Genomic DNA, 18,234 nt, shown 5'->3' on the forward strand with positions numbered 1-18,234 from the left:
GTTCTTGTTTATAGAAGCATATTTCTGGTCCTTTACGGCATTCTGGATAAACTACCCGTGGTTACAGTGGAGAATCCTGCCCTACATGTATAATTTGTGTAATTGCTGCTTAGAGATTTCACAGCATTAACACCCACAGTGAGAAATGTCCCTCCAATAAGAAAACAAATGGGGTTACGCCTGGAATGTGTCTTCTGAATGCGAGGCATATTTAATAGTTTAGATTTTTGGCAGCATGTTCGTGAAATGTATAAAATGCACATTGTGCATATTCCTAACTTGACAAAGACCTGTTTCAATAATCGTGAGGATAAATATTGGTATTTTACAAATGCTGTTGTTTTATTCTGTGACTGCAGAATGTATTAAAGACAGTTACAATAAAATTTTGATGAGTTGGATCAGATTTCATAGTGACAAGTACTGTATGCATATCCCTAACTCATCAAGAGAATCTGGTGGTGAATACTAATAAAAGTTGTTACCAAGATGTTATGTTTATGTTTGTTAGGACTACAGAAAAACTTTTTCTTTGAATTGAATAACAGGATTGACCTGTAGGTATATATATATGTTGATCAAAATTTCATGATAGTTTCAGAAATAATGGCTTTGAAAAATATTTTGTTTACATTATCAGGAAAAAACCCAACAAAATTTGATCTGTGTTTAAAGATGAATTTACTTTAAAGCCCTTTTAGAGGAGGATGACCTATTGTCATCATGCATCGTCCGTCGTGGTGCGCCGTCTGCCGTGCGTAAATTTTGTATTCAAACAACTTCTTCTCAATAACCAAAAGGCCCAGGGTCCAGATATTGTGCCTGTGGCATGCTGAGATAAAGGGCTACAAAGTTTGTTCAAATAAATGACATTCACCTTCATTCACAGGGGTCGAATAGGCTGAAATCTTTAAACGACCTCTTGTGAATAACTAAGAGTTCTAAAGTCCCGATATTTGGCCCATGGGCCTCTTGTTCTTGTGTGGTCTTTATAGTCAGGTTTGTTTGTACTTTATTGTTGATTAATTTTGATTCACAGATTTGCTGTCCTTGACCTTGTTTCAATCGTTTCTCCACAATTTAAAAAAATACAAATACTTTTCCAGGAAAATTGCCATCTTTTGTCTCTCACAACTCCTGTTTTCTTTTTCAGGTGATACTGACCAACCCAAAGCAGTGCCAGGACACGAGAAATCCGAGTGATGCATGATGGGAAAGATAACTCTGTAAATCTTATCAATTGATCTGATGCATGATGGGATATATTTTATTGCTCTCAAAAACTACATGGTAAACTACATCACCTTCAACATTTCACAGCAACTACACACCAACAAAAAACTGTATCAAGATCATAGTAATATGTATTGTATTCTACAGGAAGTGACATCATTAAACTCACAATGTAATATGGTATTTTGTTTCCATGGAGATGATTATAAGTAAATTAAGATAACCAAAAATGTCTGAAGATCAGGTCCATGGTTGACATTGCAATTGTTGGTCATCTGAGTTCATAGATCTTCATGACAATTATTAGAAGCTAATTGCTTTTACTTTTCATCATATACTTCCATTTCACAACCTGAGAACAAAATGCTTAAAATTTTTTGCATATTACAGAATTATCTGCCCTTGTTGGTAGGTTACTGATTGTTACATAATATTTTTCAGAGAAAATGATGACACATTTTACACCTACCTGCAAGGGAGACAACTCTGTAATATACAATGACAGAACATGAATGGCATGAATAAATAGTCATTAAAATAGAGACTCTCCAAGTATGTAGGATGTCGTCTCTCGATGATAGAATTTAAACAATATTTGCTCATTCATGTTGCAATATGTTTTTTTCACTGTCACTGAGTGCAATATCATGTTTAACAGCATAAAGATAGATTTGATGTTTAGAAATCACATATTAGAATTTTTTTATGGTAACAATGAGCTCTGCTATTGTGCATGCCATATATGTTGAATTTTATGAACAATGCTTTCATTTGAGCAACTTTAAGACATTAAAGAAAATTATTAATCAATCAATATAGATAAGATCTTATTTGCAGCCTGAATACTTTCTTAGACAACTAAGTACAAATGCCTCATCATGATCACCAAATTTCTTTTAGAGGCAGGCCTCTTGATGATGTTTATTTTGAAAATGGTTATTTGTTTACACAAACTCTGCAATCTTGTTGAAACATCTGCCTGTTTACACATGATAGGGAATGCATGTACTTGGTGATATGTTTCCATCTATCTGTAACATTAGACATGTTGTCCGGATATGCCAAGATGTTAAGATACAAACAATATTTCTTTTCACAAGAATATTCTGAAGGTGTGAAGAGAGATTTAAATCTGTCCATGGTTTTATTTACTTTCACTTTCACTTTTGCTTTAACATATTACTAAACAATTCTGAAAACAATTAAACGCATATTTGTTTCGGTACTATTTTCCTCTTCTAAAAAAGAAATTCTTCAAATATCATCAGAAACATGCCTGTAAAACTTGCTGGGTTTTCTTAGAATTGAGTCCATGGTTTTCATGGCTTTCATGCAATACATGGGAGAGAAAAATGGCTTCAGCTGTAAGAAAGACAACTCTTGTTTAGTTTGTAACATTGTAATTAGCTGCGAGAAATGAGTGAGTAACTTGATGCTAAACCAGTTTATAGTAGTAGTGTTTTGTACTGATATCTACCCTATTTATGTTTATCTTTATTATAACCCTATATCTTTATATGCTAATTTTACTTTACTAAAAAAAATTTATATGGTGCTATTAGTACTTCATTTTTTTATAAAATGATAAGTGTGTTCCATAGTTAGCTCTTCGTTTACCTAAAACAAAAATTGGGTGTTTATCAGAACAATGAACATTTCTGCAAGCTCTGGATCAGATGTTTTTTGCATATTTGATTTTTTTTTTAAAGCTTTAAAATAAGCATGTTCATTAAGAATTAAGTTTGAAATTATGTGTAAAGGTAAGGTGGTCTGTTTCATCATCAGAGTGTGTGTAATTTTTTACCTCATCCACACAAAGGGAAGGTAAGGTTAAGCTGTGTCACTGCATGCATTGTCTTTTGGCCCAGAAATCTTGATGTATTGGGTCACTAACTTGCAAGGATGGCCTTATACTAAATTTGTTCAAATTATTTATCTTGATCTTCATTCAACATTACAAGGGTCAAATAGGCTAAAATCTTAAAAACGACTTTTTGACACTAACCAGTATGCCTACAAACCTGATATTGGGTCTGTAGCATGCTGGGGTGAACAACTACTAAGTTTGTTCAAATGAATGACCTTGACAAATTGACATTTATACTACATTTTATGCAGTACTTTGTATTAAATGAAGTACACTTTTCTGTCATTCTAGTTTTTGACATACACCAACTATTTTTTTATTATGACCTATGAATGGTATCTTGGTTATGAGAAATGGTTTGTCCTATTTGATGTTGTAAGTGTACATGTAGTGACTGGCCACAACTGTATAGAGGTCACCAGTATCACATTTACAATAGTGGGGGATAAATAATAACTATAATCATCTGTATGTATCTATCAATGACTGTCTCCATGGCAATGACCATATTAAAACATATTCCATGTATTGGGATTTTGTGTATTCCCTACCCTTCTTTATGAATGTGTGAAATATGAATGTGTAATGTGTCACAGATTTAGTCAGTCCCTCACTCATGTGTAAGTGTGGTGTTCCATGGGTTGATAGCTAACTTATATTTATCAACTTTGCTTAAAGCATTCTTTTTTTCTTGTGAGATATCTTTTTTTATTTGTTTTGCTTATATTTTTACTCTGCTTAATTGTTTTATGTTATGTGTAATCAGTATATGTTTTGTTAAGTATCAATGTAACAATTTAAAATGTTACCTCTGGGAACATATCTATTATCAGGAATGTCCCCTGTTATATTATCAGGAATGTCCCCTGTTATATTATCAGGAATGTCCTTGTGTTATATTATCAGGAATGTCCTAGTGTTATATTATCAGGAATGTCCTAGTGTTATATTATCAGGAATGTCCCCTGGTATATTATCATGGATGTCCCCTGTTATATTATCAGGGATGTCCCCTGTTATATTATCAGGGATGTCCCCTGTTATATTATCAGGGATGTCCCCTGTTATATTATCAGGGATGTCCCTTGTTATATTATCAGGGATCCCTAGTGTTATATTATCAGGGATGTCCCTTGTTATATTATCAGGGATGTCCCTAGTGTTATATTATCAGGGATGTCCCTGTTATATTATCAGGAATGTCCCCTTGTTATATTATCAGGGATGTCCCATGTTATATTATCAGGGATGTCCTTGTGTTATATTATCAGGATGTCCCTGTTATATTATCAGGGATGTCCCCTGTTATATTATCAGGGATGTCCTTTGTTTATATTATCAGGGATGTCCTAATGTTATATTATCAGGGATGTCCCCTGTTATATTATCAGGGATGTCCCATGTTATATTATCAGGGATGTCCCCTGTTATATTATCAGGGATGTCCCCTGTTATATTATCAGGGATGTCCTAATGTTATATTATCAGGGATGTCCCCTGTTATATTATCAGGGATGTCCCATGTTATATTATCAGGGATGTCCCATGTTATATTATCAGGGATGTCCTAATGTTATATTATTAGGGATGTCCATGTTATATTATCAGGGATGTCCCATGTTATATTATCAGGGATGTCCCATGTTATATTATCAGGGATGTCCCATGTTATATTATCAGGGATGTCCCATGTTATATTATCAGGAATGTCCCCTGTTATATTATCAGGGATGTCCTAATGTTATATTATTAGGGATGTTCCATGTTATATTATCAGGGATGTCTCCTGTTATATTATCAGGAATGTCCCATGTTATATTATCAGGGATGTCCCCTGTTATATTATCAGGGATGTCCCCTGTTATATTATCAGGGATGTCCCATGTTATATTATCAGGGATGTCCCATGTTATATTATCAGGGATGTCCCATGTTATATTATCAGGAATGTCCCCTGTTATATTATCAGGGATGTCCTAATGTTATATTATTAGGGATGTTCCCTGTTATATTATCAGGGATGTCTCCTGTTATATTATCAGGAATGTCCCATGTTATATTATCAGGGATGTTCCCTGTTATATTATCAGGGATGTCCCTTGTTATATTATCAGGGATGTTCCCTGTTATATTATCAGGGATGTCCCCTGTTATATTATCAGGGATGTCCCCTGTTATATTATCAGGGATGTCCTAATGTTATATTATCAGGGATGTCCTTGTTATATTATCAGGGATGTGCCCTGTTATATTAATAGGGATGTCCCATGTTATATTATCAGGGATGTCCCCTGTTATATTATCAGGGATGTCCCTCCTGTTATATTGTATTAGGGATGTCCCTGTTATATTATCAGGGATGTCCCCTGTTATATTATCAGGGATGTCCCATGTTATATTATCAGGGATGTTCCCTGTTATATTATCAGGGATGTCCCCTGTTATATTATCAGGGATGTTCCCTGTTATATTATCAGGGATGTCCTAATGTGATATTATCAGGGATGTCCCCTGTTATATTATCAGGGATGTGCCCTGTTATATTAATAGGGATGTCCCCTTCTAATTTCAATAATATGAAATAATTAACAAAAGTATGTTATGTATACATGTGCATGTAATACCAATAATATGAAATAATTAACAAAAGTATGTTATGTATACATGTGCATGTAATACCAGGTAAAATGTTTGTGTATGACAGCAAGCTGTTGTGTATTTCATTAAACGAAGTTATCTGTCCTTGTTTTTGATTTAAATTACTAGGAACATAGATACAATATATATATATAATTTATAATCTATTGATGAGTGTAACATCATAAATTCATTTTATTTGCTTTTGCTCAATTGTACTGTTCATACTTATGGACAAGGGCAGATAACTGTGAGTAATAAAAAACCTATTCATCGTGAAATGTTGTATGAATGTGAGAATACATGTTGTAAATAATATATATATATGGGTTTACAATCAATCTATGATTCCGACATTAAAATATTTATAGTGTCCTGAAATAGTTCAGACGCTGATAGTCCCTGGAAAACTTGCAATCTGGACAGAAATATATTGGGGTTTGATTCCTGACTTAGGAGACATGCAGAATCTAGAAATCAGAAAAATTAATATTCCAGATAGTTTGGACAGGGAACGCAAGGGTTTGAATTTTCACACATCAACTGTATAAGATATTAAACTAATTGACCTTTCAAATTCTGTGTCATGATAAAGTGAGAAGATTTAAAAAGTGACCTCAATTATAATTACAAACTTTATCACTTGGATCAAAAGCTCATCATCTGATCATGACATTAATTGTAAAAATTTAATTTCCTACTTGAAAGAACAGTTGAATCTCCTTGGCCCAGCACCATAAAACTTTCTCAGACAGATTTTTTACTCAAATTTATATAAAATCATATACTTATAAAACATCTGTCTGAGAATAGTTTTATGATGTTGGGCCCGCGTCTCAAGGTCATCGGAACCATATAAAACTCTTAATATATGAACCAACTTTATATAGATCCTGTAACTTCAGAACTAGAATAAAGTAGGATCATGGAGTTACCAGAGTTGAGTTTAACAAAGCTTGGCTGTATATATATACATGACCTCAGTGAACTTCAGACAGGGCGAGCTTGTTGGACCAAAGATCGGGAAAAACAACCCAACAAATAAAGTTTGAATTGAAATTGGCCATTTATTACAAAACGACAATTTAAAATTATATTGAAATACAAACATTTCAATAACATGAAATTGTATCCAGCATTCTTAGGTCCTAGGTGGGGATAAACTGCCCACCTAAAAAATGAATTTGAACAAAATACAATTGGAGGAAGCAGGGGAGGGAGGCGGGTTCAAATATAATCATGCAACAAACTGACCTTGACCAGTGTCCATATTGGTTACTGCAGAGGCTGGAATGACTGCGTACAGTGTAATTAGGTTATATAGGCAAATTAGTGCGCGTGACCTATCACCTCCTTCACCCTGCGCCCTCCTTTTGTTTACAAACAGTACAATATAAAGTACATAGCCTAGGGACTATACTAACAAATGTAATCCCTTCAGCATGTATAAAATATATTAAAATTACATTTTAATTGTTAATTATACATTACCTCAGTGAACTTCAGACAGGGCAAGCTTGTTGGACCAAAGATCGGGAAAAACAACCCAACAAATAAAGTTTGAATTGAAATTGGCCATTTATTACAAAACGACAGTTTAAAATTATATTGAAATACAAACGTTTCAATAACATAAAATTGTATCCAGCATTCTTAGGTCCTAGGTGGGGATAAACCGCCACAATGGTATCTGACCATGTAAATACATGGTCAGAAATGACCATGTAAATACATGGTCAGAAACCATACCCCACCCGTAGTCCCAGTCAAACAATATAACTCACCAATGTGGACAACTCAAACTTATACAGTGGTTTGGAGACAGTAAAATGATGTTGTTTGAGTAGGATTAATCCTAACTTCTGGTGATTGTGATTTAACAAACACCCGAAGGTGAGACCGATTATCCTCAAACATCATTTTACTATCTCATAACTGCTGTATTCAATCAGTTTTTACATGGTTACATGTAGGATAGTGAGGTTTGACAGTAAACACTTCTCTAGAGTTACTGATCTGATTGTAATCCTGGTCAATACTAGATAGCTTGATACTGATATTTCTGGTGTTTATGAAATAAAGCTTGACAATTTCTTCTTTCCATCAGAATTTGGGGTTTTTTTTGTGTTGATCTCTTTATTACTTATAATAAAGATTCTTTTCCAATAACCTCTGACTTTCGGGGGTAGAGATAGCATTCCCAGTCTTGCACTTTATTCTTTATAATTGAGATTATCCTACTTTTGAACATAAAATTGAATTCAAAAGAAAACTGCCAGAATGTCCTCACAGTATGCATTGCCTATAATATCCTGAAGGCGTTTGGTATAGGTATTAAGGGAGTAATATTACATGCATTTTAGCAACTGTCGTATTCAATCCAGAGGCGAAGGACTATAGTGGTAATGGGTCAGAACACCCCAACTATCAGCACTGCGGCCCTTTTGGCCTTTTAGTAAAGAAATGTGAATGATACATGAACAAACTCTGAGGTATGTGAAAATATGTCAGATTCTTTTTGACCTTTGGAATATATGAACCTCCTGTTTCGACTAGTGATACAGTTTAACCACTTTTTTGGTGCAGGCAGTTATAAGCAGAATTAACCGCTATATGCATAAGAATACCATGCCAAGGTAAAAAAAGGACTCAATGTGTGTGAATTTGTAAAATCGAAATTGGTTAAATAAATACTGGTAGTACCTACTACAGACAATAGTAAACATAATGGCATGGTTACTTGGTGACAGAAACATATGTTCTGAAATTAAATTGGTGGATTTTTTTTTTCCTGAAATTTACATGTTTTCGCATAGTTTTTCAAAATTTATAAGATTGATACTTTTTAAAACAATTTTCAAGGCAACAGTAATGCCTAAAGTTAGCCATGATGCATACAAACTTTTTATTAACTTATTTATTCAGATGCACCAAAGAAGTGATATATGACCATGTAAGATATACCACTACTTACTGGTGGTGGTATTGGAATGAATCATGTTTAGTGTTGTGTAACACAGTCAGTAGGGTTACAATGTTAATACACACTGGGCCTGATATAGAATGGTTCACACTAAAAATCTCCAGAACACCATGAAATACACGATTAGTCATTACAAGAATGACAATAATAGTCTACCGATTTGAGAAGCGGAAATGTTTCTTTAATTTCCTGTATTAAAGATACAAGTTTGAATGATTTAGAAACTCAGAAAAAAATTGATCTAGAACAAGACTGTTACAGCATTTTCTTTCCTTTGATAAAACATTACCATGTCAACACCAATACATCTCTAGCACGTGCACTAAATCACATAAATTGAATTATAAAAACAATTGTAAAAAGATACATATTTAAAAATCTACAGCAAAAGTAAAAACTTATGTGAATAGCAGGATTCAATTCCCTCTAAAACTTTGATATATGATCATGGTGATTAATCATTTATAAAGAGGTATGCTGGTCAATAAATCACCGACTAAGTGAAAACATACATTTTACACTTATTATGGTGCACTTGACTTTTATTCTGCTTAGTAGATATGCAATTTCTCCTTATCAACAGATTTCATTGCATTTATGTGTTTGGCATACCAAACAAAATATATGTCATAGAAATAATTTATAATAAGGTGTGTTTACATCCTAAGATATTGATGATAAAAGCCTAGATATGATTATGATAATGGCAGAGGTAATTTAATATTAATAAGCCTTGAAAGTTCATGGATATGTCTATTACTTATACCTTCATTTGAAATCAGGAAGGACCAACATGACTTATGTCAACTGTATGCCCCTCGCCAGCTCAACTACACTGTATATGCCCCTCGACAGCTCAACTACACTGTATAGGCCCCTCGCCAGCTCAACTACACTGTATATGCCCCTTCCCAGCTCAACTATACTGTATATGCCCCTTGCCAGCTCAACTACACTGTATATGCCCCTCGCCAGCTCAACTACACTGTATATGCCCCTCCCCAGCTCAACTACACTGTATATGCCCCTCTCCAACTCAACTACACTGTATATGCCCCTCCTCAGCTCAATTACACTGTATATGCCCCTCCCCAGCTCAACTACACTGTATATGCCCCTCTCCAGCTCAACTACACTGTATATGCCCCTCCCTAGCTCAACTACACTGTATATGCCCCTCCCTAGCTCAACTACACTGTATATGCCCCTCGCCAGCTCAACTACACTGTATATGCCCCTCCCAAGCTCAACTACACTGTATATGCCCCTCGCCAGCTCAACTACACTGTGTATGCCCCTCCCTAGCTCAACTACACTGTATATGCCCCTCTCCAACTCAACTACACTGTATATGCCCCTCCCAAGCTCAACTACACTGTATATGCCCCTCCCCAACTCAACTACACTGTATATGCCCCTCGCCAGCTCAACTACACTGTATATGCCCCTCGCCAGCTCAACTACACTGTATATGCCCCTCCCTAGCTCAACTACACTGTATATGCCCCTCTCCAACTCAACTACACTGTATATGCCCCTCCCCAGCTCAACTACACTGTATATGCTCCTCCCCAGCTCAACTACACTGTATATGCCCCTCCCCAGCTCAACTACACTGTATATGCCCCTCCCCAACTCAACTACACTGTATATGCCCCTCCCCAGCTCAACTACAGTGTATATGCCCCTCCCCAACTCAACTACAGTGTATATGCCCCTCCCCAGCTCAACTACACTGTATATGCCCCTCCCCAGCTCAACTACACTGTATATGCCCCTCCCCAACTCAACTACACTGTATATGCCCCTCCCCAACTCAACTACACTGTTTATGCTCCTCCCCAGCTCAACTACGCTGTATATGCCCCTCCCAAGCTCAACTACACTGTATATGCCCCTCCCTAGCTCAACTACACTGTATATGCCCATCCTCAGCTCAACTACACTGTATATGCCCCTCCCCAGCTCAACTACAGTGTATATGCCCTCCCAGCTCAACTACATGTATATGCCCCCCACTCAACTACACTGTATATGCCCTCCCCAGCTCAACTACACTGTATATGCCCTCCCAGCTCACTACACTGTATATGCCCCCCGCTCACTACATGTATATGCCCTCCCAGCTCAACTACACTGTATATGCCCTCCCAGCTCAACTACACTGTATATGCCCCCCAGCTCAACTACACTGTATATGCCCCCCCCAGCTCAACTACACTGTATATGCCCCTCCCACTCAACTCATGTAATCCCCCACCATACACTGTATATGCCTCCCCACTCATACTACACTGTATATGCCCTCCAGCTCAACTACCTGTATATTCCCCACAATGCCCTCCCAGCTCAACTACACTGTATATGCCCCTCCCAGCTCAACTACACTGTATATGCCCTCCCAGCTCAACTACACTGTATATGCCCCTCCCAGCTCAAACTGTATATGCCCTCCCAGCTCAACTACACTGTATATGCCCCCTCACCCAGCTCAGTCAACTACACTGTATATGCCCCTCCCAGCTCAACTACCTGTATATGCCCCTCCCAGCTCAACTACACTGTATATGTCCCTCCCCAGCTCAACTACACTGTATATGCCCCTCCCCAGCTCAACTACACTGTATATGTCCCTCCCCAGCTCAACTACACTGTATATGCCCCCCCAGCTCAACTACACTGTATAATGCCCTAGCTCAACTACACTGTATATGTTCCCCCCCACTCAACTACACTGTATATGCCCTCCCCAGTCAACTAACTGTATATGCCCTCCCAGCTCACTACACGTATATGCCCCCCAGCTCAACTACACTGTATATGCCCTCCCAGCTCAACTACACTGTATATGCCCCCAGCTCAACTACACTGTATATGCCCTCCCCCTCAACTACACTGTATATGCCCTCCCAGCTCAACTACACTGTATATGCCCCTCCCCAGCTCAACTACACTGTATATGCCCCTCCCCAGCTCAACTACACTGTATATGCCCCTCCCCAGCTCAACTACACTGTATATGCCCCTCCCCAGCTCAACTACACTGTATATGCCCCTCCCCAGCTCAACTACACTGTATATGTCCCTCCCTAGCTCAACTACACTGTATATGCCCCTCCCCAGCTCAACTACACTGTATATGCCCCTCCCCAGCTCAACTACACTGTATATGCCCCTGCTCAACTACACTGTATATGCCCCTCCCCAGCTCAACTACACTGTATATGCCCCCAGCTCCTCCTGTATATGTCCCCCCAGCTCAACTACACTGTATATGCCCTCCCCTCAACACACTGTATATGCCCCTCCCTAGCTCAACTACACTGTATATGCCCCTCCCCAGCTCAACTACACTGTATATGCCCCTCCCTAGCTCAACTACACTGTATATGTCCCTCCCCAGTCAATACACTGTATATGCCCCTCCCCAGCTCTACTACAGTGTATATGCCCCTCCCCAGTTCAACTACACTGTATATGCCCCTCCCTAGCTCAACTACACTGTATATGTCCCTCCCCAGTTCAACTACACTGTATATGCCCCTCTGCAGCTCAGCTACACTGTATATGCCCCTTCCTATCATAACTACACTCTATATGCCCCTCCCCAGCTCAACTACACAGTGTATGCCCCTCCCTAGCTCAACTTCACTGTATATGTCCCTCCCTAGCTCAACTACACTGTATATGCCCCTCTCAAGTCCGGTCCCATCCCTCCCGCAGCAGTGAAGTAAAATGTACTAAGTATCAATATTCATGTAACTCCAATCCGAGCCAGATGTGTAGGTATTGTGAAATACTAAATCTATAAGTCACAAAATATCTATCATATGAAGATCATAAGTGGTGTACATGTAGGCATTCTTCCTGCTCTTAATTTGCTCTTGGATCTCTTTTGTTATTATCAGTTTTTCTGTCATTTGTTTAAAGATGCTCCACCGCAGACAGAGCATCAATGATATTTATCATTTGAACAATATTTAGTGTTTAATCGTGTATACATAAGTCTAATTAACACAAAAAAATAATATAAAATAATTTATTTTGCCTTTGGGTCATGCGCAATCAGTACTTCATTCCATATAGGATATAGCGCCACAGAATTTTTTCGGGATGCAATTAATTTTTATTTATTTTTTATTTTTAACTTGAAGTAAAATTAGAAGCTCAAACTTTTCAACGGCGGTAATGGTGTAAAGTAAGTAACTTTTGTAACTGAAGAAAAATACTAAATCGTCTGCTGCTGTTTTTGATAGTGAAAAAATACCATTTGTTAGCAGTGGAGCATCTTTAACTATTCATCATTGTTATAAAGTTGTCTACCACCATATCAATGAGACACAGGGACCTGGCACGAATTTCTTACCAACAGTAGTTATATATATATATATATTAGTATATAACGTGACTTTTTCTCGCATTTTCATTGGCTCAGCCCCTGTGCACTATCTAGCCATAGTCCCAGGACTATGGTTTCCCGCGGGACTATGGTTTGGCACGCTATTTGTTATGTACGTCATATTGACGAAAATGACGTCACTGTCGCTATTTGCGCTGTTCACAGGCAAACAAGCTGTGTACGGACGACGTTTTGCAAAACATAAATGTCGCGGTTTGGAAACTTGAATGCCGGCGAATTTACAAAAGAGCAAAATAGATAATTGAACTGAGCAGGCAACGAAATATGCAGCGAGTATTTTCAAAGATTTTTGCCTGGAAAAATTATTTCGACGCCTCCGACCATGACATTTCTAAATGTTAGATGTGGCCACACTTGTTTAAATAAATTGTTATTGGTGATCATACATAATTGTTTGTCCTATCATTTTTTTTTTCAATTCGTTATGTACTAAAAGCATTATCGCCTTCTTTTGAGGATACTAGAGTCTCATAGTGTTGTCTTGTGATGGTATAGTGCCCTCGCCTCCGGCTCGGGTACTATGCCATCCGTCGACAAAACTATAAGACCATAGTGCCCTCAAAAGGAGGCAATGATATATAATTGTATCACTTTACTATGTATATATATAAGTACTGTTGGTTAGAAATTCACGCCAGGTCCTTGTGCAATGAGATATTTATTATTAAACTCAACAATTCATTTGTATATAAAATCACTAGTGATATATTTCCCAGTTGTAGCTCAAAATATCTGTTGGTGATTTGTTTCACTCATTCAACCCTGGAAACTTATTATAAGCTGTTCCATCCTTTGTATCAGAAGAGTTCTAAAGTGTGTTCAGGGGTAAGGAGGATCCCAGAAATATGTCAGATAAACACTTATACAATTTTATTATAGAAGAGCAAAACATATACTCCATTAGAACATTTTATTCAATATGAAATAATAAAATATACAAAATATATGAACTTTATAAAATATATTCAAAATATCAATAAATATTAAAACAACTGTCTTAGCCAGAGGGGATGTAGATACCGCCAGGAGAATTCTCTTAGCCAAAGAGAGTGTAGATACCACCAGGAAAAATCTCTTAGCCAGAGAGGATGTAGATACCACCAGGAGAACTGTCTTAGCCATAGAGGGCGTAGATACTGCCAGGAGAAAACTCTTAGACAGAAAGGATGTAAATACCGCCAGGAGAACTGTCTTAGCCATAGAGGGCGTAGATACTGCCAGGAGAACTCTCTTAGCCAGAGAGGATGTAGATACCGCCACGAGTACTGTCGTAGCCAAAGAGGATGTAAATACCGCACGGAGAAATCTCTTAGGCAGAGAGGATGTAGATACCGCCAGGAGAGCTCTCTAAGCCAGAGAGGGTGTACATGCCGCCAGGAGAACTATCTCAGCCAGAGAGGATGTAGATACCGCCAGGAGAATTGCCTTATCCAGAGAGGGCGTAGATACCGCCAGGAGAAGTGTCTTAGCCATAGAGGATGCAGATACCGCCAGGAGAACTGTCTTGGCCAGAGCGGATGTAGATACCACCAGGAGAACGGTCCTAGTCAGAGAGGATGTAGATACCGCCAGGAGAAGTGTCTTAGCCAAAGAGGATGTAGATACCGCCAGGAGAACTGTCTTAGCCATAGAGGGCGTAGATACCGCCAGGAGAACTGTCTTAGCAAGAGCGGGTGTAGATACAGCCAGGAGAACTCTCTTAGCCAGAGAGGATCTAAATACCGCCAGGAGAACTGTCTAGCCAGAGAGGGCGTAGATACCGCCAGGAGAGCTGTCTTAGCCAAAGAGGGTGTAGATGCCGCTAGGAAAACTGTCTTAGCCAGAGAGGATGTAGATACCGCCAGGAGAACTGTCTTAGCCAGAGAGGGTGTAGATGCCGCCATGAGAACTCTCTTAGCCAGAGAGGGCGTAGATACCGCCATCAGAATTCTCTTATCCAGAGAGGATGTAGATACCACCAGGAGAACTTTCTTACCCAGTTAGGATGTAGATACCACCAGGAGAACTTTCTTAGCCAGAGAGGATGTAGATATCGCCAGGAGAACTTACTTAGCCAGAGAGTATGTAGATACCACCAGGAGAACTTTCTTAGCCAGAGAGGATGTAGATACCGCCAGGAATTCTCTTAGCAAGAGAGGAAGTAGATACCGCCAGGAGTACTGTCTTAGCCAGAGAGAATGAAGATGCCGCCAGGAGAACTGTCTTAGCCAGAGAGAATGTAGATACCGCCAAGAATTCTCTTAGCCAGAGAGGGTGTAGATGCCGCCTGGAGAGAACTGTCTTAGCCAGAGAGGATGTAGATACCGCCAGGAGAATTCTCTTAGCCAGAGAGGGATGTATATACCGACAGGAGAACTGTCTTAGCTTTAGAGGTCGTAGATACCGCTAGAAGAACTGCCTTAGCCAGAGAGGATGTAGATACCGCCAGGAGAACTGTCTTGGCCAGAGAGGATGTAGATACCACCAGGAGAACGGTCTTAGTCAGAGAGGGTGTAAATACCACCAGGAGAACTGTCTTAGCCAGAGAAGGTGTAGATACCATTAGGAGAACTCTCTTAGCCAGAGAGGATGTATATGTAGATACCATCAGAGAACATTCTTAGTAAGAGAGGGCGTAGATACCATTAGGAGAACTGTCTTAGCCAGAGAGGGAGTACATGTAGATATCACCAGAGAATTTTTTAAGTTAGAGAGGGCGTAGACATTGCCAGGAGAACTTTCTTAGCCAGATAGGGAGTAAATATCACTAGGAGAGTTTTCTTAGCGCCAAATATTTGATCGCGCCACTGACAGAAATAGCACTTTTCCCATATATGAAAAATGGATCGATGTCTTGTAGAATTATTTTTGTCCTTTAGGTATTTCTTTTGTTTAATCCAAGTTCTTTTGTCAACGAGCGACATATACAACTTGACACTTCGAGATCAACTCGTAAATGATCTTACGGACGAAACAACGACATTACCGCATCACGTTTGTTCTAAATGCTTTCTCTTCTTTCTGTGTGACTTCCATTTCCTCCTGTCTAACGTGTCTTTACTCTACCTGGATATGGAATGTAAAAGAACGAAATTTAAAAAAGCCTAATCCATATAAAGCAAAATTTCTGCCAGCAGCTTGAATCTGTCTAAGAGCGTTCTGCTGGATGAATATAGGTGGATCAGATACAAGTAATACTTATTGAAGTGTGCTGGTTGTGTAAGAATCAAATAAACAACCCGAAAAGTACATAAAATTATCTTAGCGTATATATCTATGACTTGTATACAATGTATAAAACAGTTTGGTATTTACGAGCCCGAGAATCATCCTTACCTCCTCTCTATAGCCGTTCGGAATCCTTTCTCTGCTGACTGACCATCCAACTTGTGAGACAGTCATTTGCTGTCGTCAGTCCTCTCACTGTTAACTGAGGCCGCGTCACAGTATCGGCGAAATGTTTGCTGTACCTCTTTCCACATTCCGACGCGGTGCCGTTGCTTGATACTGGATCTTGGTACTGGAGGCTAAAGGATGGCAGACGAGGCCCACGTGCACCCTAGAAACAGTATTGTAAAACAATAATAAAGACATCACTGGTAGTTAAAGCCTTGGTCAAGTACACATACAAAATGTAGCATGATTACATAAACTTTATAGAAATAGTCCTTTTACTTAATTATAATCAACGGCAGATCTACAGTTAATTAATTATCGCATGCTATGGTGTCAAAAGCAATACTATAAATTTTATTTTTTAACATTTCACTATTTTCTATCAATAAATACTTAGAGCAGTAAAATGATGTAGCACCCCTACCCTTGGTCGAAGTTGTCTGTTTCGGTAATCTCTTGTAGGTATAGCATGTTCGCCAATTAGTTGCTCAACTTCAGCTTCAAATTCGACGATTTGCTGCGCAATTTCCTCCTTGTCGGGAACAGGTTCGACAAAGCGTTTTCGTGTGCCTCTTGCGGCAGTCGGTCTGGCTACAACGCGACAGCTGATTTGTGGGGGCAAAACGGATTCTTCGCTGGCGGAAGAGGAGGATGGTCTGCCGTCGTCTTCTATATCGAGGTCTTGAATTCCATCGCATGAGATGCGATAATTGATGGTGTTCTTCGTTCCTGTGGGTGATGATGAAGACAACTCAACTGACGACAAGTCATATTTATTTCCATCTCCTTTACCAATGATCATTCCTCCGACTTTGCTGTTTTGCCTGCTTCGGTTTCCTTTTCTGAAGAAGCTGGATAGTTTGGAAGAAATGCTGGAAGGATACCGGCTCATAGCTGACAAGGATGAAACATCATTGAATGGTGTGCAATTTCTGTTGTCTAGATTTTGTTCTTCCTGGTAAAGAGAGATGTCCATTTCACTTTCATCTGTCATGCTATCTGCATCAGAATCTCCATCGTTAGAGGAAGGGAACAAATGAAGGCTCGATAATTCTTCTTCCTCTGTGCTTGCGCCGTGCATAGACTGTAAGCATTTCTCCACTATATTTCTTGTTACGGGCGCAGTGTGGACCTCAAGGTCTTTCTTCGACTCCGTAAAACTAGAACTTTGACTAATTACTTCCGAAAGTCCCCCGTCGTCGTCCCGGGAACGCTGTTCCCTTACCTTGGTGAATTTACATCCCATCTGTATGGTTTTCGTGTATTCTATATTCAGCAATTAACGTACGTGTGTGATGGCTCGTAGCTAGGCTAGAGATGCGCGATCCCAAAATGCAATTGATAACAATTACTGTGACGTCATAATACTTCATTCGCGATTACGTCATAGGCCTAAGTACATGTATATTACTTGACGGTTGTCAGTGATGCAGCTAGCATGTGCATCTTAATTATCTTTGCGCCTTTGCAGCACACTTAACTGCTCTACATCATTTATTGGTATACTGATAATCTGGATCGGGTGATCTAATAAAGAATCCGGCCAGGATTCGATTCCGTGCATTTTTCGTGGATTTAGAAATGACTATAGAAATAATAAAAAGGAATCAAGACTCACGAAACAGATATAAATATATTGCCCTATTTTGTTAGTTTTTGTAATACCCTACATTTATGAATCATACAATAAATATAACTCTATTGACATGCAACATATTT

General features: G+C 38.7%; 2 protein-coding genes across 2 annotated transcripts in view; one reads left to right on the top strand and one right to left on the bottom strand.

The window, feature by feature from the left end:
* LOC138315755 (protein disulfide-isomerase TMX3-like) overlaps positions 1 to 4,197 on the top strand; it is a 267,210-nt gene extending 263,013 nt beyond the window's left edge. Inside the window, exon 14 of the mRNA XM_069257004.1 lies at positions 1,154 to 4,197. Coding sequence (XP_069113105.1) covers positions 1,154 to 1,203 — 50 coding nt within the window. The 3' untranslated portion in view covers positions 1,204 to 4,197. The remainder of the gene's footprint in view (positions 1 to 1,153) is intronic.
* A 9,939-nt stretch (positions 4,198 to 14,136) lies between these two features.
* LOC138317002 (uncharacterized) lies at positions 14,137 to 17,830 on the bottom strand. Its single transcript, XM_069258636.1, has 3 exons — positions 16,940 to 17,830; positions 16,456 to 16,678; positions 14,137 to 16,185 (listed from the first exon to the last, which is right to left on the bottom strand). Exons 1-2 carry the CDS (start codon positions 17,759 to 17,761, stop codon positions 16,463 to 16,465), a joined length of 1,038 nt encoding a protein of 345 aa, XP_069114737.1. The 5' UTR covers positions 17,762 to 17,830; the 3' UTR covers positions 14,137 to 16,185; positions 16,456 to 16,462.
* Between the last annotated feature and the right edge of the window lie 404 nt (positions 17,831 to 18,234).

This window comes from Argopecten irradians, chromosome 2 (genome assembly GCF_041381155.1).
Source record: "Argopecten irradians isolate NY chromosome 2, Ai_NY, whole genome shotgun sequence".
NCBI classification, from domain to species: Eukaryota; Metazoa; Mollusca; class Bivalvia; order Pectinida; family Pectinidae; genus Argopecten; species Argopecten irradians.